General features: G+C 47.9%; 1 protein-coding gene across 4 annotated transcripts in view; it reads right to left on the bottom strand.

The window, feature by feature from the left end:
• The window catches only part of ZNF536 (zinc finger protein 536), a 418,376-nt gene that overhangs the window by 125,446 nt on the left and 265,738 nt on the right, over positions 1 to 27,192 (bottom strand). For 2 of the 4 annotated variants that reach the window (XM_049703338.1, XM_033415005.2), the window contains exon 6: positions 18,112 to 19,680. In XM_049703338.1, coding sequence (XP_049559295.1) covers positions 18,112 to 19,680 — 1,569 coding nt within the window. Of the gene's footprint in view, positions 1 to 10,080; positions 11,901 to 18,111; positions 19,681 to 27,192 lie in introns of those variants that run through there. The other 2 variants (XM_049703340.1, XM_049703339.1) reach the window with 2 other exon arrangements.

Raw genomic sequence — 27,192 nt, 5'->3', positions numbered from 1 at the left:
TTTGGGGGGCAGGAGGTCCTGAGGAGCAGAGCTGGCAGGGGCCATGTTCCTCTGATCTGTTCACCCATCACCTCCTTCTTTACAGCAGTCCAGTTGGGTTTATGTAGCAGAGACATACTGTGACAAAGTGCTAAATTCTTGGCCATTGAGCCCAGGTCCCAATGCATCAGGACCCGGGCCCAGTGCATCCTCTTTGCCACCCCAGAGCATGGCTGGATGTTGCCAGGGTCCCCAGCCAGTCCAACATCCTTTCAATACGAACAACTCAGCAGAACCTGACTTGTACTGTACATCTGCATTGGAAAGCCATTGACAGGGAGCCACAAAAACCCTTCCACTGTTTTTGTTTTTGTTTTTAGCAGTATTTATCACCTTCTCAAAATCAGTTGCATATTTTAAATGAAAACAAATGACTATTTCTAGATTAATCAATACTTGCATCTTTGCCTTTTAAGAAGTAAAAAGTTGAATGTAAAGAAATCCTTATCTTTGCTCCCATCAATCTAATTTTAATATAATTCAGTATTTAATACATATAATCCTCTTTGTCTGTGCGGAACAACATCATAAAAAATGTGAATGATTCCATGGTATCCAGGACCTTGTGAGGTGGAGATGTGGCCTCTTCCCCGTACACTCCGGGCCTCAGTGCTTTGCTCCTCTCCTTCCCGGATGACGAGTCGTTTATTCCTATTCAGTCTAAAGAAAAGGGTTTATGTATTTAATGATTCTAAAACCAAAATGCTACCTACTATCTGCACAATTGCCATTTTATCTCTTTAAACTTCTCCAGTTGACGTTTTTAAAAGGGCAGAAGCAGAAAACCCGTATATAATACCTAATTTGTACATCTGCGGTTTCCCTCTGACGGGCACAGGCACCATATGTTTTTAATTATCATAATAGCCCTAAAGAACCTGTTCGGTGGGAAACACATATGATCCTTTTATTACTGGTTTGTAATTTAAACAGTTTTAACAGAAAAGGTCTGGCTGGAGGGGAGTGACAGGCTCAAAGGCCTAAGATCCCGGTCGTTGACCTCTGGAAGCTCAAGTTCAGATCCCACCCACCAGGCGGGACTGCCTTCTCCTGCTTGACAGAGGTAATTGGTCGCATGTGAAGCGGCTCTGTGGGACCTTAAAAGACAGGATCTGTGATCTCCAGTGATGCTGGGGTTTGGTCAGAGCCTGACACGGTGAGCAGAGGGTTGATAAATATTATCCTAGTCTGACCTCTGCTGCTTTCACAGCTGGGTGCTGGGCCCATGGCAGCCCCCATCTGGAGGGTCTACTGGTGCCTTGGGCCACCCACTCTCCACTCTCCCCCACCTGGACCTCAGGGAACAATTGCAAGGTGAGGGGTCAGCTTTCCTTGAGGCCCTCTCGCTTTGGGGAGGGCGAGGGAGACACAGTTTTTTCCCTGAGGCTGAGAAGTATAATAAATACAGTCCTAAGAATAATTCATTCACCGACTGGGAGATGGAAGGAATCTTGGGATGATCCAGTGGATGAAGAGGTGAGGACCCCGAGGGGATGGGAAGAGACCTGCTCAGGGTCACAGGCAAGTTCTAGGCCAGCTCGGTCACATGGAGCACACCTGACCGCACCCGGTGCCCCACCCTGCTTACTCCTGGATGACAAGCCCCAGGTTCTGTCTGTGAATGGCATCTCTGCTTGAAATTGCCGCATCTTCTCCTGGGACCCAGAGCTACAGGATGGCAAGATCAGGCGATTTTTATTTATTGGTTGGTTGGTTTATTCATTTTTGACGCATCCCATCAAGGGTTAAAGGCTCAGGGAAGCACCACAAGGTGAGGCAGCAAAATGTCCCCCTCAGGGGTCTCCCCTGCCTGCCTGAATCTCAGCCTCTTCACCTACTTGCTGAGTCCCCTTGGGTAAGGTAAGTGGCTTCTCTGTGCCTCCATCTCCCATATGTAAAACTGGAACAATAAAAGTTACATCTACCTCACTGGATTTTTATAAGGATTAAATGAAAGAATAACATTTGCATTGTCTATGTAAGGTATTTAGAATGGGAGTTGGCCCTGGCACATAGTTAAGTATTTATTATTTAAAACCAAACTTGGTAGATGGAAGGATAGATAGCTCAGAAGTCCCGATCCTACAGGTGAAGGTAAGGGGATAATTCCTTGGGCATGGGGAGATCAAGGGGGAAACTGTCACTGTCCTTAAACACCAGAGCCAAGATGCTAGGTTTGGAATGGGACAAAACCTTCGGGTTATAACTGCTTTCTGGTAACTTTTCAAGACATCCGGGGGCGGGGGCAGCGTTAGGAGTGATGGCCATCGGACATCCTCGGCCTCTCCAAATGGCAGGCCTGATTCCACTCAGCTGCCATGAAAGTGGCTTTCTCGTCTCCACTACTGGTTGGTTTTAGCATCCAAATGTGACTCTATGATATTGTATTACTTTGACTCTTTTTTTTTTTTTTTTGTCAGAGCCTGATATTGGAAACGCAATACAGCTGACCTTTGAACAACGTGGATTTGAGCGGCTCGGGTCCACTTACACGCACGTATTTTTCAATAAATACGCATATGTACTGTAAATGTATTTTCTCTTCCTTATGATTTTCTTAATGACATTTCCTTTTCTTTAGCTCACTTTATTGTACGAATACAGTATATAATACAATGTACAAAATATGGGTTAAATATTTATGTTACGGGTAAGGCTTCCAGCCATCCGTAGGCTATTAGTAGTTAAGTTTCATAGGGAGTGAAAAGTTATACACAGATTGTCAGCTGTGTGGGGGTCAGCACCCCAAACCCCTGCATTGGTCAAGGGTCAACTACATATTATAGAAGAGGTATAATATAGCTGATAATACCAGTCACTATCATCTAGCACGTGCTCTTTGCCAGGCTCAGAGCACAGCCCCAGACACATGTGTCTCCGTCACTTGCTGTCCCTGATGCTGCAGGGCAGTCACCTGGTGCCCGTGTGCACTGACTAAGCTGGGGCTCAGAGAGGCTCTTTAACAGAATGCTCACGACTTAAGAAGTTGGAAGGCTTTTCCATTGAGTAGAAAAATAACATTGGGCAAGTCACCTGACATGTCGTGGCCTCAGTTTCCTCATTCATAAGATGGGTTCTGCTGACCAGGTGAGTTTGGTTATGCAGAAGTGACTGGGAACCAGAAAGGCTGAAGAAGGACCAGCTGGTGCGAGGGCCTTCCCGTGAAGATGGGCCTACACTGGGGTGGCCCACCTACCTGGAGGGCGAGGCTAGGACCGAGTCCATAAGTAACAGGGATATCTTTCCACACTGTCCCATCTTTCCTCCTGCAGGACAGGCTCTCTCTGGGTCAGTAGGTGGACAGGCATTCATCTGGTCAACCCCACCCTTGGGGGAGGAAGGAGGGAGTCACATGTTCAGAGCTGGCCCTCCAAGTAACCCCAGAAGACGAGAGGAAGGCTTCTCGTAAGTTTAAATAAAGGGGGGCTACAAAGCCCCCACCCCAGAGGGACTGCTCTTTCCTTTCGGCAAGAAGAGGGCCAGATGGCCACCTTCCTTTTGAGACGTAAATGGTGACCTCCTGACTCAACAAACAGCAAGTGCATCTTAATCAGAGAGCGCCCTTCCTGTCCACCAGAAAAGGCGATTGCACCGACCCGCCCCTCAAGGGAACAGGCTGCCTCAAGGGGCTTGAAGGCGGACCACAGGCCCCGGGGGCTGACCCCTCCACCAGCAGCGACTGTTCCCCCCACACACACTGCCTGCCTGACTGGTGCCAGCCCAGCTCGGCTGCCCAGCCAAGCCTAGGCTGGGGTGAAGGCACCTCTGAATTTCCAGTTCTGGGAATAATAACTCACATTACTTCGATCCCATCTGCACCCAGTGAAAGGCAGAGCAGGGAAAGGAGCATAAAACACAAAGTTCCCACAGTCAACATCTGTCTTAGTGCAAACAATGGACCATTATCTTGTAAATAATTCTGATTGAGCTGCAGCAGGTTTCCTCCTGAAGCTGGAGGTCAGGGAGCATGCGGAGGGTGCTGCTGGGAAGCCGGCCTGGGCCACCGGGTGCTGCTCTAAAGCCTCTCCCCCCCGCCCTAGTCACTCAACCTCTTCACCCAGGCGGTGAGCACCCTAGCGCTGCCCACACAAGCAGGCCTTCCGACCAGCACCTCCAAACCACGGGCGGCTTCCGGAAAGTTCCTCCCTGCCTCCATCCTCTCCTTTCTGCTGGCTTTTCTCTTCTTCCTCTTTCTCTGTTCATACTGATTTTCTCTCCTTTTACTGTCTCCTTTCCTGCCCTTTTATCTTCCCAGGTCTCCAGTTTCCCTTTTTCCTGCCTTTTCCCTTCTCTCCTCTTCGACCTCACCTCCTACTCTCTCCTTTCTCTCTCCATCTGCATCTCTGTCTCTCTGCTCTTCAGCCCTCTCTCATTGTCTGGTCTTTTCTGCTCTTGGTCCCGCTGGGGCGCTCTCTCTCTTCCCTTCCTTCCATCCCAGGCCCCTGGGGCTTGCCCACCCCTCCAGACTGTCCGTGGGACAGATGGCTGGAGTATGTCCAGTCTGGGGATTCCAAGGCCTACAGGTCCCACCTGCTCCCTGGCTCTGTCAGGCTGTCAGGGCTGCGCAAGCCCGACTGGACACACTGTGCCCACAGGAACGTCTCTTCCCACCACTGGGAGAGAACGTCTCTTCCCACCAAATCCAAAGACCCTTTCCCTCCCATGTGTTCCAGGATGCCGTGGTCAGCCTGCCTCTGCACTCATGCATCTCCTGTAGAAAAACCCAGTGTCATGAAACAGAGCTGGGGCTTCACAAAACCACCCAACCTTAGGGAAATCCAGGTGTTCGCCTGTTCAAAGGAGAGAGGATAACTCACTTTGTGAGGGCATGTATCCCAAAGCCCTCAAGAAAATTCCCCTGTGATTTAAAATTAATTGCCTGAGTGTGGTTTTGAGACAACACTCCCAAAGTTTCCATGTAAAGCAAAAAGCCATGGTACAAGAATCTTATTCCTACTAGTTGACCACTAGAAAAATTTAAAAATCTCCTAATTGTCAATCCTTTGCAGCATTAGAAAACAGGGCAAGGAGCTCAGTTGAAGCGAACAGGGGTGATGTCTGCACATCCCAGGAATGGGATCACTGAGACAGAGCACAGCTTCCTCTGTGGAGGTGTTCACGCTGAGGATGGAAAAGAATCCCAGTGAGGCTGTCTAGACAAAGGCCTTCATGTGGTGAGTACAGGTTGGCAAGGATGAGGGGCTCCCTGCTTTGCAATACTGCACCCAGATTCTCCACCCACTTGGCAAGGTCTTAGGGGGTATGAGTCCTCATGGGAGCCCTGCCTGAGACCTGCACGGCAGCAGAAATCCTAAAATAACTAAAATGTGGGTGACTTGCCAGCCTCCAACTTATTCATATTCATTTTATTGTCTTGAGGATGTACAAGGGTACACAAGTGTATCCTTTGATGGATGAAAAACTAGAGGCAATCAAGTTACATTCAATCAAAAGCAAAAAGCCAAGGACTTGAGGGGCTCAAAGTTGGAGATAGTATACACTGTCCCAAACTAGGGGGGCTTGCTAGCCAACAGCTTGCCACTTGGAGTGGCCAAAGGAACTCTGAGGTTGGAACAGTGGAAAGGTCACAGGTATGGAGGAGGATGTGACCTGTTCCTTGTGCCCCATGCATGGAGTACGGCATGACCCCTCATCTCTCCATACCTCGTTCCTCTCCCTCTGTTACTGGGTTGGAGTGTTGTGTGGGAGAGGGGGGCTCCCAAGAGGGACTACATACTTTCCAAAGAGGAACAGAATAGATTATAAAATTGATATCTGTAAAGCACTTGAAGAAACCTTAATCATCATGAAAAATGCTATCTTCTCAAGCTCGGTTGTGAATACAAGAGGTTGGAAAGTGGCAAAGAAGAAAAGTCAAATAATCAGGTTTTTCTTGCACTACTATGAACCCAAAGATTCAGTTTTATTGACTCCCTCTTTAAAATAAAATAGTTTGATTGACTTTCAGAATTAAAAGAGAAATGCCTTGATGCTCTTCTTATGAGTTAATAAAAATGTCTTGATGATGAAGAAAGTATTCACATGCCCCATGCCCAAACTGAAACCCCACATGTTCATGTGCTTGTGGAAAGACCAGCTGGGTGCCCACATCCGGGGCCCTGCAGGAGTCAGTGCTCATGAGGACTCTAGGACTGACCAGGTCCTAGAGGGTCACCTGAAAAGTAAAAGCTACAAGGGCTCCTGAAAGCCATAGAATTTGAGACACAGGAGGGTACTGAGGGGATTTGTCCAAGCTCCTTGGAGCTCAACTGCTGTAGACACTGCCCTCCATCCAGCCTCCAGGAAGCCTGGTCCTAAGCTGAGTGCATGTCTCAATATTTAAAATCTGCAGTTCACTTCCCACAAGGCATCTTGGAGTGTGTATCTGCCCTCATCCTGGGCTCTAGAAGATTGGTGGCCCTCTGCAGTGCACCGGGGTGTGAAAACCTTCAGGCCAAGGGGTTCCCACTTGTGGTGGATTCTGTCAGTGCCCCACCCCTTCCCCTCTGGTTCTCTGGGACGCAATGGCCTCTTGTTTCTCTCTGACCATGAGAAGACTGCTTGGCTGTTGGATGAGCTGCAGTGACCCTCAACTACTGACTGAGAGCTGCAGAGCTTCTTCAGCCCTCAGGGGTGATTCTGAGGTGAACTTCACATAGTGTCCTAGAGGACCCCCAGGGCACAAAGCCCAGTCCCTGAGTAGTGGCAACCCTGTTGTTAGGCCCCTCACCCCATGCCTCCCTGGATCGCCTCCCACATAAATGACCTGCACCCAGGTCCTTATCTCAGGTCTGCTCTTGGGAGACGCCAACTAGGTGAGCAGTGGGCTCCTAGAAGACTGAGAAGATAGATGGACTCTCCTGGACAAGAAAGATTCCCACATTCTGTGAACCCCTGATTCAACACCAAGGCCTCTGCACCCCAGAAGACACCAGACTCCATCCCGGCCCCAGGTGCAGGGACACCTTGGATGGCTCGTCCTTGTTGTGTTTGCCCTAGCACTCCCCCCAGAACATACAAAATACTTGAGTCAAAAGAGAAAAGCGACTTGTCCATCATATAAAAAGAGCAATAATTTGGTAAATTAATTGCAAATTTTCTTTCCCCGCTTGGTTGCCTTTCTCCTTTTATGTGGATAATTGAGAGCATATTATATTAATTTGACAACAACAGAAGTTCAAAAAGAAAACTTAACCTTGTGAGCAGTGGGTTACCATTAGATGGGTGTGTCTGAACAACTCCACAAAGAGCATGAAAGACAAACTCCTCATAAGCCAGCCAATTTCCGGGTGCACAAATGGAGATTTTTGCTAATGAAATAGCTGTGCAGAGTTCCCCAACTTTTACCTTGAAAATGCACACTGTTTGCTCAAGAAGCAGAATCTGCTCATGCAGAGACAACACTGCCCACGTGCGGCTGCATATTTAGGGATGTAGTTTAATCATCGTGATGTGTCTTTGAGAAAAAGTGACTATAGGTGAGCAGTAATCGTCTCCCAAAGTTTAAATTCTTTTTCCCTGCACCAGAGCATTTGAATTTCATCAAAGCAAACACATTTCACAGCACGAGTAATTGAAGACGTGGACTTGAAGACTGGGTTCCACCATGAGCTGCACAGCGCCTTCTCCTCCCTCGGCCTATCCCATCTCACGGCAGTTACCTCCTTGAAACTCCACTCCCCTCTACAAAGGGGGCCTCTTTCCACCTCAGACCAGTGGGCCACCGCGGCTTAGAAGGGTTTAGGCTGTAGGGCCAAGGGCAGAGTAAATAGGAGATGCTTGGGGCTGCCCCAAATCTGAGCCCAAACGGGTCGGGCTTGTTATAATGCCAAGTGGGGATTGGCGGGGGTGGGGTGGCAGGCTTCCAGAAACAGGACAGCCGGCCCCCATGTTGAGCCGTGAATGAAGTCAGCCCATCCCAGAGTCCTGGATGCACCCAGCTCCCTCACAGCCACAGACAGGATGTTCCCAAGAACACGCAACTGATGAGAAGGGAGTTCTTCCCCAGAGGCAGCAGGAATGAGGGGAATGAGGGGGAGGTGGGTGGGAATGGGGAGAGCAGGGGGAGGGAGGGTCATGAAATGAAAGCGGGGAAGAGGCTCATAAAAAACAGGAGAAGAGAATCCACAAAGGTCTCCTCTAAGCTTGAGAAGTCCCCCGGGGGAGCAACCCAGGAAATACCCCCTGCTTTTGAAGTAGAAATGCATGGAGACCCCCTTAGGGGGATTGGGCCCTCGTGGAGGGAACAGGGAGCACAGATGCCTGGATAAGGGGCTCGAGGGAGCCTTCCTGCCATCAGGGTGAGAAGCCAGGATGATCTGTTCCCTGCAGCGGCTCTGCCTCTGTTGCCAAGGCCCGGCCACTCACGCTGCACTGGACCCCCAGCCCCACCCCTGCCGGACTGGCAAGGCCAGTGCTGTGGTGTCAGCAAGGTCTCGCAGAGTGCACAGCGAGGCTGTAAATGAAGAGCACAGCCGGGGGCGATGTGTTCAACCCTGAGCCCTTCAACAGAGCCCTCTGGTCCTGGCCACATCTCCAGGCTGGAGGCATTGGTCTGGGGGGTGCAGAGGGTGCCCCTTGCCTTCACAGGGTTAGACGGTGGTGGCCTCTCCTTGGGAGCTGCAAGTGTGGCATCTAAAACCCAACGTGGCTCCAGGCCCTGAAGGAGGGAGCACACAGCACCCCTCACAGGGGCTTGGTGTGCGTGGGGAAGCGATGCAGGCCTCGGGGGGCCAGCAGGAGGCGGGGACCCAGGAAAGGGCAGAGATGAATTCTCGTCCCTAGGGCAGTCCCCAGACTCAGGGGTCATTGGAAACAAAGACGAAATTCCACCGGAGTCTTTCTTTTGGTTCAGGCTGTGCCTACACACTGCTGGTGAAAGCTCAGGTCGATGTGGCCATGGACCAGGACCTGGTGGCTGGGGTCACTTCGCTTTACCATGGCTGGGCATTTGGGGGTCCATCACGTTTTCCATAAGAACCCACAGTCCGTTTTCTCAGCTTCACGTAAACAGAATCATATTCTCAGCCTCAGAACCTCTCACTTCTCACCTCTTCCCCCCAAATAAGAGACAATCTAATCCTGTACTATATGGTTTTTGGGGTTGGGATCACATGAACAGTTTTCATGAGAAATACTGGAGGGAATGTTTCCAGCAGTCAAGGTGATACAGTTGTCCTGCTGCTAAGGCCAGGCTTGTTCAAATGGACAGTTCTGGGCTTCCAGCCCCTTGTACACAGGACACTTTGTTTATCTGGAATGTGGGGACCAAGCTTGGGGCTTGGGATTCTGTCAAACGATGATAATACCTTTCCCCCCACCAGGAGCTGTTAGCCAGGGAGCAGGGTGAGCATGGAATTTAGAAGTTTACAAAACAGACCCAATCAGAGAAGCTTGGAAACACCGTTGAAGTGGCAGAGGGGCCTGAAGTCCAGCCCATGGACAAAAAAACTAAGCAAAATACAAAAGCAAAGTGAAATCCTTCCTTCCTGCACCCTTCCCGCCATGATGGGGTGGAGGGCGGGGCAGGCAGAAGCCTGTACGACAGACCAGGGCACAACCAAAAAATCTCAGTGGACAAAAATACTCCACGCTCCAACAATTCCAACTACCTTTCCGTGTAAAACTACTCTTCACAGGATGAAAAGAAAATGTTAAGGTTTGCTGCAGGAAGGCCGGGCAGATGTAGTCCTCCACACCGGGGATGAGGGACAGCAGCCTGCACAGACCCCCACAGGGCCTGTGAGCCATCATGCGGTCTAGACACACACCCGAGAGACACTGGTACAGAGAGATGCACTCCCTGGACCCGCCACGGTCACCCCACCCAAATCAGGAGGTGCCTTGACATTTGTATGTTTAGGAACTGTAACTCCTGGGTCCACCTGAAGATGGGTGGAAAATGCAGTAGGTGGCCCAGAAAACAAACCGTGGGACAGCATCACTAGTTTCCCTGAATGTCCTGTTGAGGCTCCCGACAGAGGGATGTCAAAGGGTGGAGGGTGTTGTGGAGTGAATTAACATAATGACTCAAAACTGCACTAATGTTTCACAGCTTTTTTTTATTAGCAATACCAAGATAAGTTATTGAAGCATTTTTAGTATTGTTTTACATTCCATTCATAAATGACCTAACTTGTAACTCAGCATACAGCACACTTAAAGATATAGTTTGACACTTATTCAGAAAGCTACAATTATTATAACTTACATGCCTTCATTACCAGGAACACCTTCATATATCTTCTAATTACTTCAACAATACTCTATTCCAAAGCACACGATAACCTGGTACAAGTTTACACATTTTGCTTCAATCACCATTTTTAAGGAGTGGATATCAAGGTGCTATTCACTGGAATTTTACGTCATCTGTTCCTGGTTAACATGACGACCTGACACAATATTAAACTAGCAATATTACTGCTTAAATACTATGGAGAAAGATAATTACTGCACTTTTCTGTATTCTCTAAAGTGTTACAAAATACAGGACAATCAGACACAAGCAGTAATGCCAACGAGACCATCGCAGGGCCCGCCTCTAGAAGCTGTGCTGAGCAGGCCCCCCATCAGGGTTTCCACAGGTGAAGGGACCTCGAATCCACCAGCGTGTGTCATGCAGAATTCATGACTCGGAGGGAATTGTCTCTCCCGTTCAAGTTACTAAGCCTTCACCATCCTTCGCTAATAGTGGAACATATGGGGCAGTATTTTTAGCCTCCCTGATTCTTTGCTATGTATACCGTAGGTTGGTGTGCCATGTGTATACACATACCTATGCCAATAGTAATTATTTATTCAACACACATATGTGTATACATTCTTCTCTTGACTTTACACGATTAACAAGCTGCAGATAGCCACCGAGGAGCACGAACAGACAAGGGCAAGTCCAGCTAGACCGACTAGAACAGGGGGTGTCACTTACCTGCAAGAAAATGTGCAGATTCATTAAACAGTCCAGAAACCACGTGGGCCAGAGGGATTTGAAAGCAAGGGCAGGGCCACATTCCCTAATTGTTTAATGGGATAATGACAGTAAAGCAATATTTATAAAATTCGGTCCTTCTGCCTCTGGCTAAAGCAAGAAGAGCCCATGTGATTAGAGCAGGTTGGCAATTAGATGCAGAGGTGCTGTTGATCAGCGCTAAGTAATAGGAGAAAATTACTACTTATTTGAAACCTGGGCTTGGCACATAGCATCTGAAGATAAAAAACAAAGAACCTGGTTCCTTCAGCAGTTAAGATGTAGCCCGTGGGACACGTTGCAGCTAGACGGCTGCCCGCGCCAACCACCACTTTGATTCAGTAGCCTAAGAAGGTAGACCCCGGAACTTAAGCCCGGAGTACCCACACACAGCTCAAGACAGCCACGGGGTCACAGAGCTCCTATTGCATGTGGCGGTGGCTGGGCCTGCCTGGACAGTTTGCATTTCCCCAGGGATGTGGGTGTCTGTTCTGACAACACTCTCTTCTCTCAGCATTCTCTTCCTCCCTCCCAATTTGAAGTCATCATTAGGGAGGAAAACATCGTATATACGTTTTGAACCAAAGAGCTTGGTCGGTCTCTTCTCCCACCTCAGGCTTGATCCTGGGCAGTAGGTATCACGCGATCCAAAGAGAACATGGACACGGCAACTAAAATGAAAGCTACCAGACTTTTCTCCTGCTTTGGAGGCACTGTTGATTCAGACGGTAGCTTTTGGAGCCAAAAATATGCAGCAAAAGGAAAGGAACATAAACAAGGCTAAATGTCACCAGTGTTTGCCGACTTACAGACACCATCCATTTGTTTGTTCTGAAATGACGAGTGGACCATTTGGCAAATACAATGGTATTCACACAACAGTTCTGTCATCCTGCAGTGCAAACGACATCATGTCAGTGGCATTCCCATTTAACTTAAAAAGAGGGAAGGGGAGGAATAGAATGCCGAAAGAGTTTGGAGTGGGCTGCCATGCGAAGAGGATGCCTCTTCGACAACATGGTGCACACAGAGAGCCTCTGGATGAGGGCAAGGGAGAGCCTGCCCGGGGTGCTGGTTTTTGTGGGAGACACAGCACCTGTGCTTTGTCCCACCACAGTTCAAGGGAAAGGCCCTGCAGCCAGTTGTGCAGCAGCCAGCCTGGGCAGAGCAGACAGGAGGGGTGGTGATTTGCATTAGTTGAAAGGATCTGCCCTTGGACTTCAGGACAAGCCAAGTGGTCCTCTCTACTGAGGCCTGACATCAGGCTCTGGACACACATTATTACTGGGCGCGGGCTGGACTACGGAAATCAAAGACCAACCTGTAAATGATAAAATCGGGCAAAGAAAGAGAGTGCAAAAGTGCTTTATCAACAGTCTCTGCCAGCCAACACACAACAGAGTCATCTCGTGAAGAAGAGGAAGAGAAGAATGATTGCTCACTTGGCTTTAAATAAAGCATGGCAGCTCTAGAGACAGGACCTTACAGCAGAGGTTCCCCGGGCCTCCTAGGCTCACTGCCTTCACATGTGTTGGCTGAGCCCGGGCACCTGTCTGCTTGGCAAATTTGGATTCTGTGGTTCTCGTCCTCTGCCATTTAACTAATTTAACCGCCTTTCTCCATTAGAACCTGATGGCTTCAGGGTCACACCTTAGAACTTAAGATCATCCGCAAAAATGTACCAACTGTCATAGGCTGTGCACCAGTAGCCCGTGCTCCGGTGTCTTCATACACACATATGCAGTGTTTTCACATACTCCACCACAGCTCCCTTGAAAATCCCTAACTGACCACAGACCTTAGCCATTTATTGGCCAAAGACTGAGGAGGCAGGACTTATTTCCTACTCCAAAGCACTTGCCTTCTAACAGGAGAAGAACCGGGTAGAAACTGAAACGGTGAGACCATGGCAATGAGATGTCAACACAAAATTGTCAGAACTGTCTTCTAAGCTAGTGTTCCCACATACCAAGAAATGGCTATCAATGGCTTGGCAAGGCAGACCCAAGGAAATAAGAGGTGTCTCCATAACATTGATGGGAAGTAAGATTTGTGCCTGCTCAGTGCTAAAGGGATGACTGCAACCAAAAGACATTTGGGCAGTGACGTCATCTCCTTGTGATACCCTCGTGCGGATGTTCACCCCTTCCAGAAAATACCAGCTCCACTGAGAACCATTTATCCAAGCTCTTATACATCCATTGCCTCTTTTTATCCTCACACTTCTGTCCATCAAGCTCACCTCGGAGCCAAGAAAGAGCTCCTGTGTCTTCCTCCTCTGCCCACATTGGCCATGATGGGGGGCAGCCTTTCAGAGCCCTGGAAGTCTCTGATGCATAGGTAGAGATGTGACCTTCCAGAAATAGCTACTCCAGTCCCCCTGGGTCTACAAGTCCTCTCTCTCTCTCTGTCTCTGCAAAATCTCTCAGATCTCTGGCATTAAATGGTAATAGATGGAACGTTGTAGCTGCTGGCCTGGGTCCCGCCTGCGTCATCTCACTGGCCAGTGGGGTAGCAGAGGACGGCTTTCACATGTCTTCTCTAGGATGACCACAGCAACACAACCTTCTTTATACTAGCACAGGGGCCAGCAAACTTGGATCTGTGGGCCAATTCTAGCCCACTGTCTGTGTTAGTAAATGAAGTTTATTGGAACACAGCCATGCCCATTCGCTTCCTTATTGCTTACTGCCTGCTTCGTGCTGCCCAGCAGAGACCACAGGGCCTGCAAGCCTAAGGGCTCTCTGGCCTTCTAAGAAAACAGTTGCCCACCCCTGAATATTTTCAGACTGCCTATGCTGAGAAATCAACAAGGTTTCTGGAGGACAGAGTCACCTTTTAAAAGAGTTCAGCTTCCTTATCCTGGTTCATTTCATCACACATTTCAGAATGCATGAGGTACAGAGGTTTAAGTTGACCCCATCTTTTTTTTCCAGGAAGGGAGTCCTAATTTTCTCATTGCTATGAGAGAATCCAGGGTCGCAGGCATAACTTGGGTCAGGGAAGCCAGGTTCCCCCCAACTGGGAATCCTGGGGCTATTGCTGGTAATGACCCTGCCTTCTCACTGGCTTCCTCCCCACTCTGGTGGGTCACTTAGTCTGGCAGCCACAACACAAGGGCCTCATGCCCACAATAGACAAGCTGATAGATTCTCCTCACTCAGCCGGGCTTCCCTGAGTGGCGGCAACTCCAGAGCAGAGCTTCGAAGAGTAAGGGGGTTGCACTCTTCTCACTCATGTTCCCTTAATTTGATTTTAGTTCTTCCCCATCAACCCTACCCCTGGGCTCACCAAAGAACACACAGAGCAAACTCTGCTTGCAAGACTCAGTACACGATGGCTCCCAGACATCTGTCTCAGGTTCAAAAGCAAAAGTAAGGGTTTCTTTCTAAATTCACAAACTCTGGAGTGAAGCAAGCTCTGTACCTGGGCCAAGCAGCCAGCCCCCCAGGTGCTGTGCAGCCCAGCCTCTGTGCTGACTAGGGCCCACCAGAGCACTCTCAGATCTCCGAGCTACTGGCTGTCCCAATAGTTTGTCAGATTTCTCAGGCTGGACAAAGGGGCTGTCTGCCTTGTCTTGTCAGTGGATGTGACGCTGCCCTGGTCTGCCCTTACCCCCCTTATTAAATACTCACATGGATCTTGTCCCATTACAAAACCAAGGTCAAATCCATTCCCCAAACACCGAGGGCACATCTGAGTTCTCCAACAGCCGGGAGTGCCCTTGTACGTTATGCTCTTCAACAGAATAAAGAAAGGTAGGCCATGCCTGGAGTCTGGAAACCACCTCACGAAATGGGCACTTTGATTGGAGCACGATTTCTTGTAATGAGGCCCAGAGTGGGAACTGACTCACTCTAGAAGCAACAGTACGTGTCCTTCAGCTTAACCCAAGAGGGCTCAATCTCCTCCTCGGGATCATCTGTAGCGTGCCTCTGATCTTTTGAAAATTCATGCTCAAGCTCTCAACGTTGGCACACGCTACATACTTCCCCTATCCGGCTGGCTGGGTTGCCTAGCAGTGGACAGCACACATTGTCCAGGACCCCAGGTCCATGACACCAAGGAATGAAAGACCAGAGGTTTAAAAGTCAGAAAGCAGGCATGCAGAATTAAGGAAGCATCCAGAAGTAGGGCCTATAGCGTGAAGATCACCCACAGACTTAGGGTTAGAAGCCACCTTCTCCACTTACCAGCATGTGTCAGCAGAGCCACTGAGCTCTAGTTGGGGGGTGGGGTGGGCGGGGGCGGTCTATGTGATTTGAACAACGTCTTTACTGATGCTTCTTCTAATATTTCTACACTCATGAGAATAGAAACAGACAGACATTAGCTCCTCCCACAAGCCTGTTTCTAAGGGTGTCAAAGTGGGGATTTGGGTTTACTAACCAGATAAAATCAGACCCCAAACCCTCTTAAGTTTAGAACTGTCAGAATAATTCTTTGGTTAGGCAAAGCCCAGCTTCTTGAGGAAACCAGCTATTAAGCTGCTGGGCCAGTTTGGAAATCCATATCTACTCTGAGTGGAGCAGAGAGGAGGGAATAAACATTAGGAATATTTGATTCCTTGTGCCAATATCATTTCCACCCTGGCAAAGTCAAGCCAATGGGAGTTTGAAGTTTTCAACTATCGCTTGTGCTTTTTGCAATGCTAGAAAGGCAGTAAACTAGGCAGTAAGAAAAAATGTCCTCAAATGCCCCTTTTGTAGCTCAGTGGGTTTAAGTTTTCCTCACAGATATCAATTCTTAGGAAGGATGAATATGCCTGGCCCTCCTGGGTCACAGCAGCCAGTAAGAAAACAAGAAGAGGATTTTGATTAGGGTGGGCCAGGTATGGGAAGGGGGAATGAGAACTGGACAGAGTCAGGCCATCCTGGAGGCTAAAGGACAGGGCTTCCACCCCAACCAAGCAAACACAAAGGCCGGAGAAGGGCCTTCCTTGCCTGCTCCCAAGTTAAAGCAAGAGGGAGGATGCAGAAGAAATTAGGATAAATGAAATGCAGGACTTGTGCGCTCTAAAAATAGACATTTTTTGGCAGGAGTTAGTTTTGGCATCTCACCATGAGTTCAAGGTGGATCCGTAGGACCTGGACCGTCCGCTGGGAAGCGACCAGGTGCCTTGGGGCCTGGCTGGCCTGAGGGTCTTCACTCTCCTTTTGGGAGAGAGGCCATGACTTACATCTCAGGCTCTTTTGCCCAATGGCTGAAAGGTTGACTAAGCAAGTTTTTTTTGCACGTACCCTGGAAATGTCAGGGAAGTGTGGTGAGCTGCTATTCTGGGAGGGGGTAAAAGGGCCTAAGAGCTGCAGCTCGGAGGAAAGGGCTTCCTCGTGCTGCCTTCCCCTCCACCCTCGCCTGGTGCAAAAGGACACAAGTGGGCACGCTTCCTCAAAGGCGGGCAGCCTTCCTTCGGCATTGATAGGACGATGGGAAAATTAATAGGGGTAATATGAGCTCATTTCAATAATAATGAGCTTATAAACATGCCAGGTTTTGATCTTTTCTGATTCATGGATTCCTGGCAGGAACTATGGGTCCTACGTAGGTATTTGAAAGAACTGAAAATAGACTTAAAAAAAAAACCCCAAACAACAATAAAAAAGAAAGCACTCCAATCACAAACTTAAAAACAACAATAAAAAAAAAAGAGCAAAAAAAAAATTGGACTGACATAAAACTCTTTTCTCTTTCTTTTAAATATTGTTTTTAACAGCTTCAAAAGTAATGAATTGTATGTGGCTAAAAATAGATCTGGGGTGCTGGTTAATGGGGCCTTATGAATCATTCAGCATAAGGAACTGTCAATATTTTTTTGAGCTCTCAGAAATCCATTTAGTGATTTTTGACAATTCAAAAAATATTTCTGACTGCTTGATCCAGTTCTTAGTGAATTAGGGAAGGAGAGGGAAAAAGAAATACATCAATTTAAATTATGAACTGAGTCCAGCTTGCTGAATCCCACTCTGTGCTAAAAGGAATGTCAGGATTCAGAAGTTAAATACTACTCCCTTCCACCCATTTTCCTTCCTTCTTCTCTCCTTTCCTTCCTCCCTTCCTTCTTTCCTTCTTTCTTTCCTTTTTTCAACAAGTGAAGTAAAGTCACAGAAATTCATTCACAGATTACAGATGGAAAGGGACCGTGGTCATCTGTCTCTAGTGAGGATATTTGGGGCTGGGAATAACATACTGAGCTTCGATCCCGAGAAAGGCTTTCGAATAAGAATATCTGGGTGACAAGAGAATGACTTTGATCCTCCCTGCCCACGCCGACATTGATTTGATGCAGGTCTAGGCTTCAAATCTAGCATTACTTGTTAAGATCTGGAATTACTTTGGAGTAACCATATTCTTGAAGGAGGTAAAGAAGCGCCAGTTTGCTAACAAGATCAGGCAGAGGCATAAATCCAAGACACACAGGATCACAACCCTGCTCACCAGGGACTTCATAATGTACATTCTTGTTCGAACAACAGGTGAAGAAACAGACAGACAGAAGGCAATAATAGAAGGCCAAAGTCACAGTAACTGCCATTTGGTATGTCTGAAGATGAATCACAAATACCCCAAACCATCTCCCTGTTCGGAGAGAGGGCCATTTCATTTCTACATTGTGGTTAGTGTGATATGATTTTAGTATCCTCAAGTCATTATCAAGAAAAGTTTCAGAAAGCAGGTTTGGCTTAGCAAAGCAGTAAGGGATTGTCTTTAGGCATCTTATGCATAAGTTGAAAAGACTGAAAAGTTTGCAAGTTACCATGTCTCTTTCTCTTTTTGTTTTTTGAAATTTTTCCTTTCCCCCTCAAGTTATGGGTTAAAAACAGGAGTAGTGCACACTGTGAGACCCCGCCCCCTTTTCCATGCCTTCCGTACAGGCATTTCAGATCACAATGATGCAAACTGAAACACGAAAGTACGAGGTCCGACACTTCTAAATGAAGTTGACTCTCATGATTGTCTATATTGCATATACAGCATAGTCGGGGTAGTTCTTATGTGTAGTTCAAAATCTGCTCATGGATAAGTCTACCCCATTTTTTAAAAATGCACAAATCAGCACTGATGTTTTGGGAAATGAACTAAAGGAAGAGGATTCTAAAACTTACCACACAAGTCTGGCCTCTTGATACATCCAGAATTTGCTGTGCTACTTGCAAGTCCGTTAAAGGCTGCTAAGCCATCGGCGCTGTAGGCCCTGAGGACCGACAGCACATTCATCGGCTTCTCCAGGCCCTGGGGCCCCCGCTCTGGCTTGGGCAGGCTCGCCACGGGGTCCTGGGCTGGAAGAAGGCCCGGGCTGTGCCACTGCTTCTCCGATGCCTGGGGTAGAGGGGAGACCAGTCCCTGGATGGGCTGTGGGGCGCCTGCGGGCAGCAGGCCATCCCCACCGTCGCTGCCCCCGTCCTTGCTCAGGGCAGGCGGCTTGCTCATCACCTCCGGCTCCGTGTCGATATCCTCTTCCTCGTTGTTTTCTCCTTTGGAGGAGTCCATGTCCTCTGAGGAGGCGATGTCCGAGAGGTCATCAGTAGTGTTCTTATTTGTGGTTTCAGGGATCAGGATCGGGGCATCATCTTCCAAGTGGGCCTTCCCGTCGGGCTCCCTGTTGGGGCAGGAACTGGAGGCCCCTGAGCCCAGCAGACCTGGGTAAACACCGAACTGCTTGTAGAAGTCTGACGGGAAGTTACAGAACGTGGGGTCCACGTGGCCGGGCCATGGGCTACCCTTCTGCTCCCCCAGAGTCTCTTTGACCTGTCCTTGGGCCATCTTTTCAGAAGCCGAGTCTAGAGGCCCCATCATGTTGGCAAGCGCCATCTCTTTGCTTGATTGTACCGAGGGCAACAAGGCCACTTTACTGGCCTCCCGGGCTTGGTCTTTGCAATTGACCGTCACCCCGACGGCACTATCTTTGCGTTTCGATTTGCCCAGGTGGTTGGCCTGGAGATGAAGGGCCATCAGCTCCATAGAGGACGTTGTGAAAGCACAAAACAAGCAGCCATGCCACGCGATGCTGTCTTGTACAGTCACCGAGGAGCCTGGGAGGGAGGCGGCGTCCGGCCGCACGGACAAGTCCAGGGGCTCGTACTGAGACTTCTCAGACTTCCTGGGGGCTGCCTTGCCGCCCGCCTTCTCCTCGCCACCGTCTGCCCCGTGGACCTTCACGGAAGGAGGGTCAGATAGGGCTTTGTCCTTCATGTCCTTCTCCTTCTTCAAGGAGCTTAGGACAAAGCTGTCCATGAACGCTTGCAAGGACCCTTGGAAATTCACACCGTTGTTCACGATACTTTGATAAGCTCTCCCGATTTCGGAGAAGTGGGTGCTTTTGGAAGGAAGGTCGGTACCTTTCAGAGTGTCTGAAGGAGCCTCAGAAGACAAGCCAGTGGCCTGCCCTGAGTGATCTCCAGATGAGAACACCCCTGATGTCCACTGCTGAGACGCAGGGCCACCTCTGAAGTCGATTCCGGGGAGACCCTTAAAGGCGCCCCTCAGGATGTCAGGCCTGATAAACAAAGCAGCTTTGTTGGACAGCTCGTCCCTGTGGTCTTGGTTCAGGGGCTGCCCAGACAGTGGCCCGGCTCCGTTCTGCCGCTCCCGGTGGTGCCGCTCTAGGTGATATTTTAAGGAGGCTGATTGGGTGCCGGCATAATCACAGTGGGGACATTTGTAGGGCTTCTCACCTGCAAGATTTTGGTATAAGGAGAAAAAAAAAAAGTGTTAATCTCATTTTGGTGTGCTGAACAAGGCTAGAAGGATCAACATTTGTTCTTGGAAACAAAGCAGCTCAAACTAATAATTAGTTAGAGAACAACTGTTTTTTAATAGAAGAATAATTCGTACTCTTAAGCTTTTTTAATGATTTTGTACCATTTGGGACTATTCAGGAATGACATACTATCTACACACAATTAGCTATCTTTTTCTTTATCTAACATGTGAAAACGGCTGTAGATTTAAAAGCTATGATTATGAAAATTAAGCATAATAATTTCAACCACAGTGATCATTAAAAGTAGAAGTTTAAAAAGACAAAGTATGTAACAAATGGGTGGTTGCAATATTTTGTGTATACAATAGCTCTAAAATTTGTTTAAATTATACACATGGAAACCATTTTTAAACCTAAAAATTTTATGGCACTGTTACGCAAGACTGAAATGAATGATTTAAGTCTTGCTCTGCAGTAAATCATGGATATAATTAGCAAATGGCATACTGCACAAGTAATTTATCATTATTTGGAGGGCACCATTCCAGACGGGCTCAGATATCCGCAGACCTACTGCATTGTTTCTAAATAAAGAACTATAAATACCGATTCTATAAAATATTAATACCATTACAGTGCATTATGATTGCAGCATGTAAAGACATATAGTTAAGATAAAAAGCAGTCAATAAAACTTAAAAGAAAATGAGTAATAAAAAGTTTAGTTTCTGTATTTGGAATTAACATTATCTACTGGTCTTTGTAGTGCCTTAAATTTGTACTAATGGCAAACCTAACGCTCTGGTAGTAAAATGTGTAATTTACCTATAACAAGCACTTTCTAGAGAATAAAAATAGGTTTAAAGACTTTTAAAACATATAAGATCATTTTCATGAATTAAATATTTATTTAAATCCAACACACAACTTCTATTGTTCTTTCTACTATGGGAAAGATACCATAACATACAACTTAGACCTGCCTACGTTGTAGGAGAGAGGAAAAGGGGAGGGGAAACAAATGCGGATGTAAATATATTCCAAGAATGTGTTTGCAATCCAGGGTCTTCTCTGGACTTTGGAATCGAAAAGCTCTCTGGAAGGAATGGGACTGTTAGAGTTCCCACGAGCTTGTTCACAACAACTCCCTGTCAATATCCACAATTAATTCTCCGAGGAAATTCAAGCATCCCCCACGGCTTCCTCTATTCTATCGTAAAACACACTGATCTAAAAGCAACAGCAAGTCATGGGTGAATGGTGTATTCTGGAGACATTTTACTGTGTCTAGTCTCAGCTGACGCTGTGACTCCCGGCTCTCCAGGCATAGGCCATTTGGGGGTAAGGCACTTGTTGGGGGTGGGGTGGGGGGGATGCATGCATTTTGTAAATAAGAGGACCACCAGCCCAGGTTCTGAGCAGAGGACTCCAGGTCACCTCCAGACTGTGCGCTCCAGCCCGGGAGAAGCTATGCCTGCCTCATCAAATGGTGGCTATGTGCTCCTCTTTCCCTCCTACGAGCAGCTGAAGGTTTCCTCTGGACACATCAGATTCCCATCTGGGGATCTCTTTCTCTCAATGAAAAGGTCACGTTGTCTCTAGACCAATGACATGGATCTAGAGGAAGACTCACTCCCCTTTGATGTAAAGGTACAAACGGCTTCAGGCACCATTTCCCACTTCTTGAAGTCAATCCCCGTGTTAGGCTTGGATTCACTTCAGCCACTGCTATTTGGACATCTCACCGGAGACTAGGGGACCCTCAGGGGGATGGGCACTGTGGACGGGGTACTTCCGGGCTGACCTAGAAGTGCAGTGCCAGTTGGAGAAGAGGCAGCCCCTGAAGCTGAGGGGGTGTCTGTGGGGCTTGTGGTAGGAGAGCCTGATGAGGAACTCAAGATCCTGGCCCACGGGTTGATGTAAACCCGGGGGGAGGATCCTGCAGGGAGAGTTGGCAGAGGTGCCTACAGGTACTGGATGAGACTCGGGTTGCATTTCAAAAGTGTACCTGGAAACGATTAAGTGCATCTGGCAAAGGGTTTGTAGAGCATGCATGGGCATCCGTCAGCAGATGCAGAGAGAAAGTGTAGACCTTCCCTCCAGGCCTGGGTGGAGAGGGGACTGCCCTTCTTGGCTGACTGCAGGGATGCTCGGAAGATGTGCGTAGATTTCCAAGGGACACACACTTGAAATGCTCACTGCAGCAGTGGTTGTCAGACTGTACTGAGCCTTGAATCCCCAGGAGAGTATAAAACACCAGTTCTGGGACCTAAGGCAGAGCAGTTCTGATTCCCTGGGTCTGGGGTGGGTCCAGAAGTGGGTGCTTCTAGTAAGTGCCCCTGATGATTCTGACGCTAAAACTCTAAACATTACATTTTGAAAAACCAAAGTGGAACAGCTTGGGGAGCTTTCAAAAGTGCTGATACCTGGTCCCACTTCCACCTCCAGAAATTCTGAGTTCCCGGGACAGACTGGGCTCTGGGGTCTTTCAAAGGCCCCCACGTGACCCTCTGTGGCGCCTGGGTGGGAAACCACTACACAGAGCCTCCCTGGGAAGTACTCTTTGAGGTCGGTACTGTGGAACAGTGTAGCAGGGAAGCTAGTCTGGACCTCTGGACCCCAGGAGGCATTTGGAGAGTCTGGACTGGGGACAGAGAACCTGTGTTATTTTTGCTCCACTGGGCATTCCTATCTTGGGACCTTTGCTTCCCCGACCTATAATGTGGCAAGTCGGAGCACATGTTCTCTATGGCATCATGTCAACTCTAAAAGTCATGTCAAGGGCTAGACAAAGTCTCCTGAATGATGCCAGAGGCATACGTGTCCATACAGGTATGTACCCGCACACCCGGAAACACATGGATTCGTTCACACAGTCTCTATTGAATGAGCACCCCCTACCCCCCAAGTACTGCTCTTGGTGCTGGGAATTGAGTGAAGAACCAAAGAGACAAGGCCCCTACTCTCACGGCTTTGAGAGGACACATATCATAGGATCATTAAAGAAAGAGGCACACATACCACACACACATACACTCACACACACCACACATCATACATACACACAACATACATTACAAACACACACACCAAACATCACACACATACACCACACGTCACATACTCACCACAACCACACACCACACATCACACACATACACATGCACAATCACACACACCACACACACACCACACATCACACACACTACACATCACATACACACCACACATACACACCACACACCACATACACACAAACACCACACATCACACACACCACACATCACACCACACATCACATACTCACCACACACACACACCACACATCACACACACTACACATCACATACACACCACACACACACCACACATCACACACACACACACCACATCACACACCACACATCACACACACATCACACACCACACACACACCACACATCACACACCACACATCACACACAACACACACAACACACATCACACACCACACATCACACACCACACACACACCACACATCACACACCACACATCACACACCACACATCACACCACACATCACACACCACACATACACCACACACCACACATCACACACACACATCATACACACACCACACATCACATACTTACCACACACACACCACACATCACACACATACACACACACTACACATCACAGACACCACATACATACCACACACACACCACACACACCCCCCACACACATCACACACACTACACATCACATACACCACACACACACACCACACCACATACACACACACCACACACACACACCACACATCACACACACACCACACATCAGATACACACACACACATACACAGCACACATCACACACACACATACACACCACACACACACATCACACATCACACACACACATCACACACTACACATCATACACACACATCACACACACACCCCACACATCACACACACACACACACATACACACCACACACACACATCACAAACAAACACACACCACACACACCACACACACACATCACAAACAAACACCACACATCACAAACACACACCACACATCACACACACATCCCACACATCACATACGCATCACACAGTGCAGGAGAGGATCTCTTCACTTGACCCACTGTTCTTTTAAAGTTAAAAACAGGCCTTGACCACCACTGTTCCAGGGAAAAGAGGCCACATCTGAGAAACAAGAATGGTTAATTCTTAGCATCTAAGCCTCCAAGGATCCAGGCCCTGGTAAATTCGGGGCCACTTAACGGGAGTCCTCAAGGATTATCTTGACTGCACAGGCTCTAGAAAGCCTTCCATGCACCGCCCGTGCACACACCCTGGAACAGCCCTCGCAGTGGTTTCTCCACGTGGTTCCACCTCCAAGTTCCTGAGAGGCTCTATTTGGGTGACTGCCCCCTACCACCCAATTCCCCAGATAAATGCTCGAGAGTGAGCTGCGTGGGATAAACCCACCCGCTTTGGACGTTTCGTTTTAAAAATGAACAAAAACCTGATTTTGTTTTCTTTATAACCCCTAAATGATTTGGATAACCACTATCGTCCTCTGCCTTAAAGCCTTTCCTGGGCTTCATCACTACGAAGGGTGCAAGGAAATGCTTTTGAGACCACCACTAGCCCCGGCTGGGGTGCGTTTCTGGTGGGCAGACCCAGGGGTGAGCACATCCCCCTGGGGAAGCCTGGCCACCCAAAGGTCTCGTTTCACTGGAAACAGTCCAGCTGTTTCCCAAGCAACCTCCCTGGAGGGCACATTTCAGAGCACTCAGGAGGCAAATGTCTCACAACAGTGGCCTGGACTGGGTGGGAAAAACCTGTCAGCACATTCAGCGGGCTCTGAGGTATGGGCAAGGTCTGCTCTTCGGTTTCGTCGACTGACAAACGCCGAGTCCTGTGCTAAGAGCTGCTTCTTAGTCAGCGTCATCCCACCCAGCCCGCTCCCGCCCGGGCAGGGCTCTGCCTGAGACTCGGAAAGACGTTCTGTGCAGCCCCGTGGCCCAGACAACCTCAGACCCTGCAGCTCTGTCCTCAGACCCATAAGTGAGTCCAAATCTACTGGGGGGAATCGGACAGACTTCCCAAGGCTTTGCAGGGTGACATGAGCCCTCTGGTCACCTCCACGATGTTCGCATTCAATGTCTTTGCATCTGCCTGTTGCAGGAGCCATACACTCAGATGCTTTCAGAGCTGAGCAGACGATGAGTGTGCGAAACAGCGGGGTGGGGGCCACCCACCTCTCCTGGAGGGCCACTGCCACCCAATGCCACCAGCAGTGGACACAAGGACCTCTATCTAAGGAAAGCCTTGCTTCCAGATTTCTACATGCAATATCCCAGTTTTAAAATATTGGCACGTACTTAAAAACTTTTTCAAACACAGAGAGGCCCAAAGACCCTGTTCTGCAGACCAGGTCTGGTCTATGAAACTTGTGTCTGGGAAAAGGATGACCAGTGTTGAGCCATTCACCTACCAAAGGAAGCAGGGAACCACAACAGTAGGTTTCTGTGGGGAAACTTCTCACAATATTTTAAAGGAATAAGAAGTGGGCCCAAACAATGCATTTCTAGAAAAGGGAGTTTTGCTAGAAAAGGCAGAATAAATTTAAAAAATCATCAGTTCATCACTCCATGGTCTAATGAAATTATTGGAACCATCTTACATTAAACCAGCTACCCACTGACACATGGCATAAGATGTATATTCAATTCTGGAATATCATTGATAACTTCTCCAAGTCGTTGTATCATAAATTTTAAGAAATATATGACCAAGTGGTTTAATTAGTTCATTGTACCTATTTTTACATGGTCATGTCTTTCATCATTCTGAGCCTCACTTTGCACTTGATATTCAAGGAAACCTCACTGTTCTGGGGAGTTATTCTGGAACTATTCAGAGCAAGTTCCCTATAGTGCTTCTCCAAAAATAACAGGGGGATTCATTTTATTCTCGTTGGAAATCCCTTTATCAAGCTTTTAAGAAGGGCTTCATGTTTCTAACTTTCTCGTGTGTGTGTGTGTGTGTTAAAACCCCAAAAGTGTTTTCACTTTTAAGTTGGGTAACCTAATATTTTCCCGTATTTGCATCCTCTATTTGATATTTATTTAGTCTTTCTACATGTCTTTACTTAGTTAATACCAGGAGAGATAAATACGGTCGTGCCTTTGCAGAGAAGCTTCAGTACATTAATATAAATTGTACACTAATTCCCCCAAAGCATATATATGTTGTAAACCTGAAGACTTTTCACACAGCTGCTTATTGCTAAACAGTGCCTTGTCCAGAAGGGGACAATCTGTGTCTCTAATTGCTGTCACTGAAGCCGAGATTCATTATGTGACTTTCCCATTAAAATGTGAGCATTAATTTGTATAATGAAATATCACCCACTGCAGTGTTCATTAGACATGCCCTACTGTATACGGTACATTGTTAGCTACCTAGAAACTGTAGTTAATTTCACTAATGGATATTTCCCTACTTAGTGTTTGGTAGGAAATTTATACTGTAACGTTACCTCTTAAACTTTTAAGGAAATTTAAATTCAATCAATTATTTTCAACAAAAGTTTGGGATGTCATTAAGGCAGGAAAAGCAAGGATGGGGGACTGTGGAAGAAGGAAATGGGCTTTTAGTTCATCTTAGAAAAACGACAGAATTTTAATTCAAAACAAAAAGAAAAAAGGAATCGTCTCCTTTCGGGCAAATGGGTCTTTTTGTTTTCTCATCATTACGCAGGTATCTGTCCCCCACTAAGAATAACTCAATGCTCTCCTTTTAGAAGAGGAAATGGGAAGAGCGCCCATTTTAACCAATCCTTTTCTGAACATTTATTCAATGTGCTTTTATAAATGTTGAAACAGCCTGGTAACCTCACCAGAAGAGGAGACGCAAAAGCATCAAAGGTAAGCTGTGTGTGTATCAGGCTGAAGGCACCTAGCTTAGGCGGGCTGAACTTTCATTTCCACCCACATCCACAGACCAGTCGCTGCTTGGTTGAAAGGCAGTTTCCAAAAAGGCATCAGGAGTTTATCATCTCCACTATGCCAGCGTCTAATTCCACCCCACTTTCCATGCCAGGGGTCAGGGGGCCTCCACCAGCCACAGTAGCCGTTTCCTTGCCCCACTGCCTCCCTAAGCTCATTGGGCTGGTGGGAACTGGAGGCAAGCGGGTCAAGGAGGCCTCAGGCCAGTCTGAGTTAGGGAGCAAGGAGGAGCCAGGGTGCACAGTACTTCCCTTTTAAATCGCTGGGAGGCTGCGTCAACACACCTTGTGGGTACAAGTCACTTCCTTTCCTCCAGCTGGTTATGGTGTGGACACACACTGTCAAAGAAATGTTGCATTAATTCCCTAAAACAAGCCAAAAATTCACCCAGAAAAGTAAAAATAGCAATACAGTGCAGTGGTTAATAGAATGGGATTCTAAATAGGCAGATCTGGAGTATGACCTG

This window comes from Orcinus orca, chromosome 20 (genome assembly GCF_937001465.1).
Source record: "Orcinus orca chromosome 20, mOrcOrc1.1, whole genome shotgun sequence".
NCBI classification, from domain to species: domain Eukaryota; kingdom Metazoa; phylum Chordata; class Mammalia; order Artiodactyla; family Delphinidae; genus Orcinus; species Orcinus orca.
The sequence above is the reverse complement of the archived record's forward strand: the minus strand, read 5'-3'. Positions and strand labels throughout refer to the sequence as shown.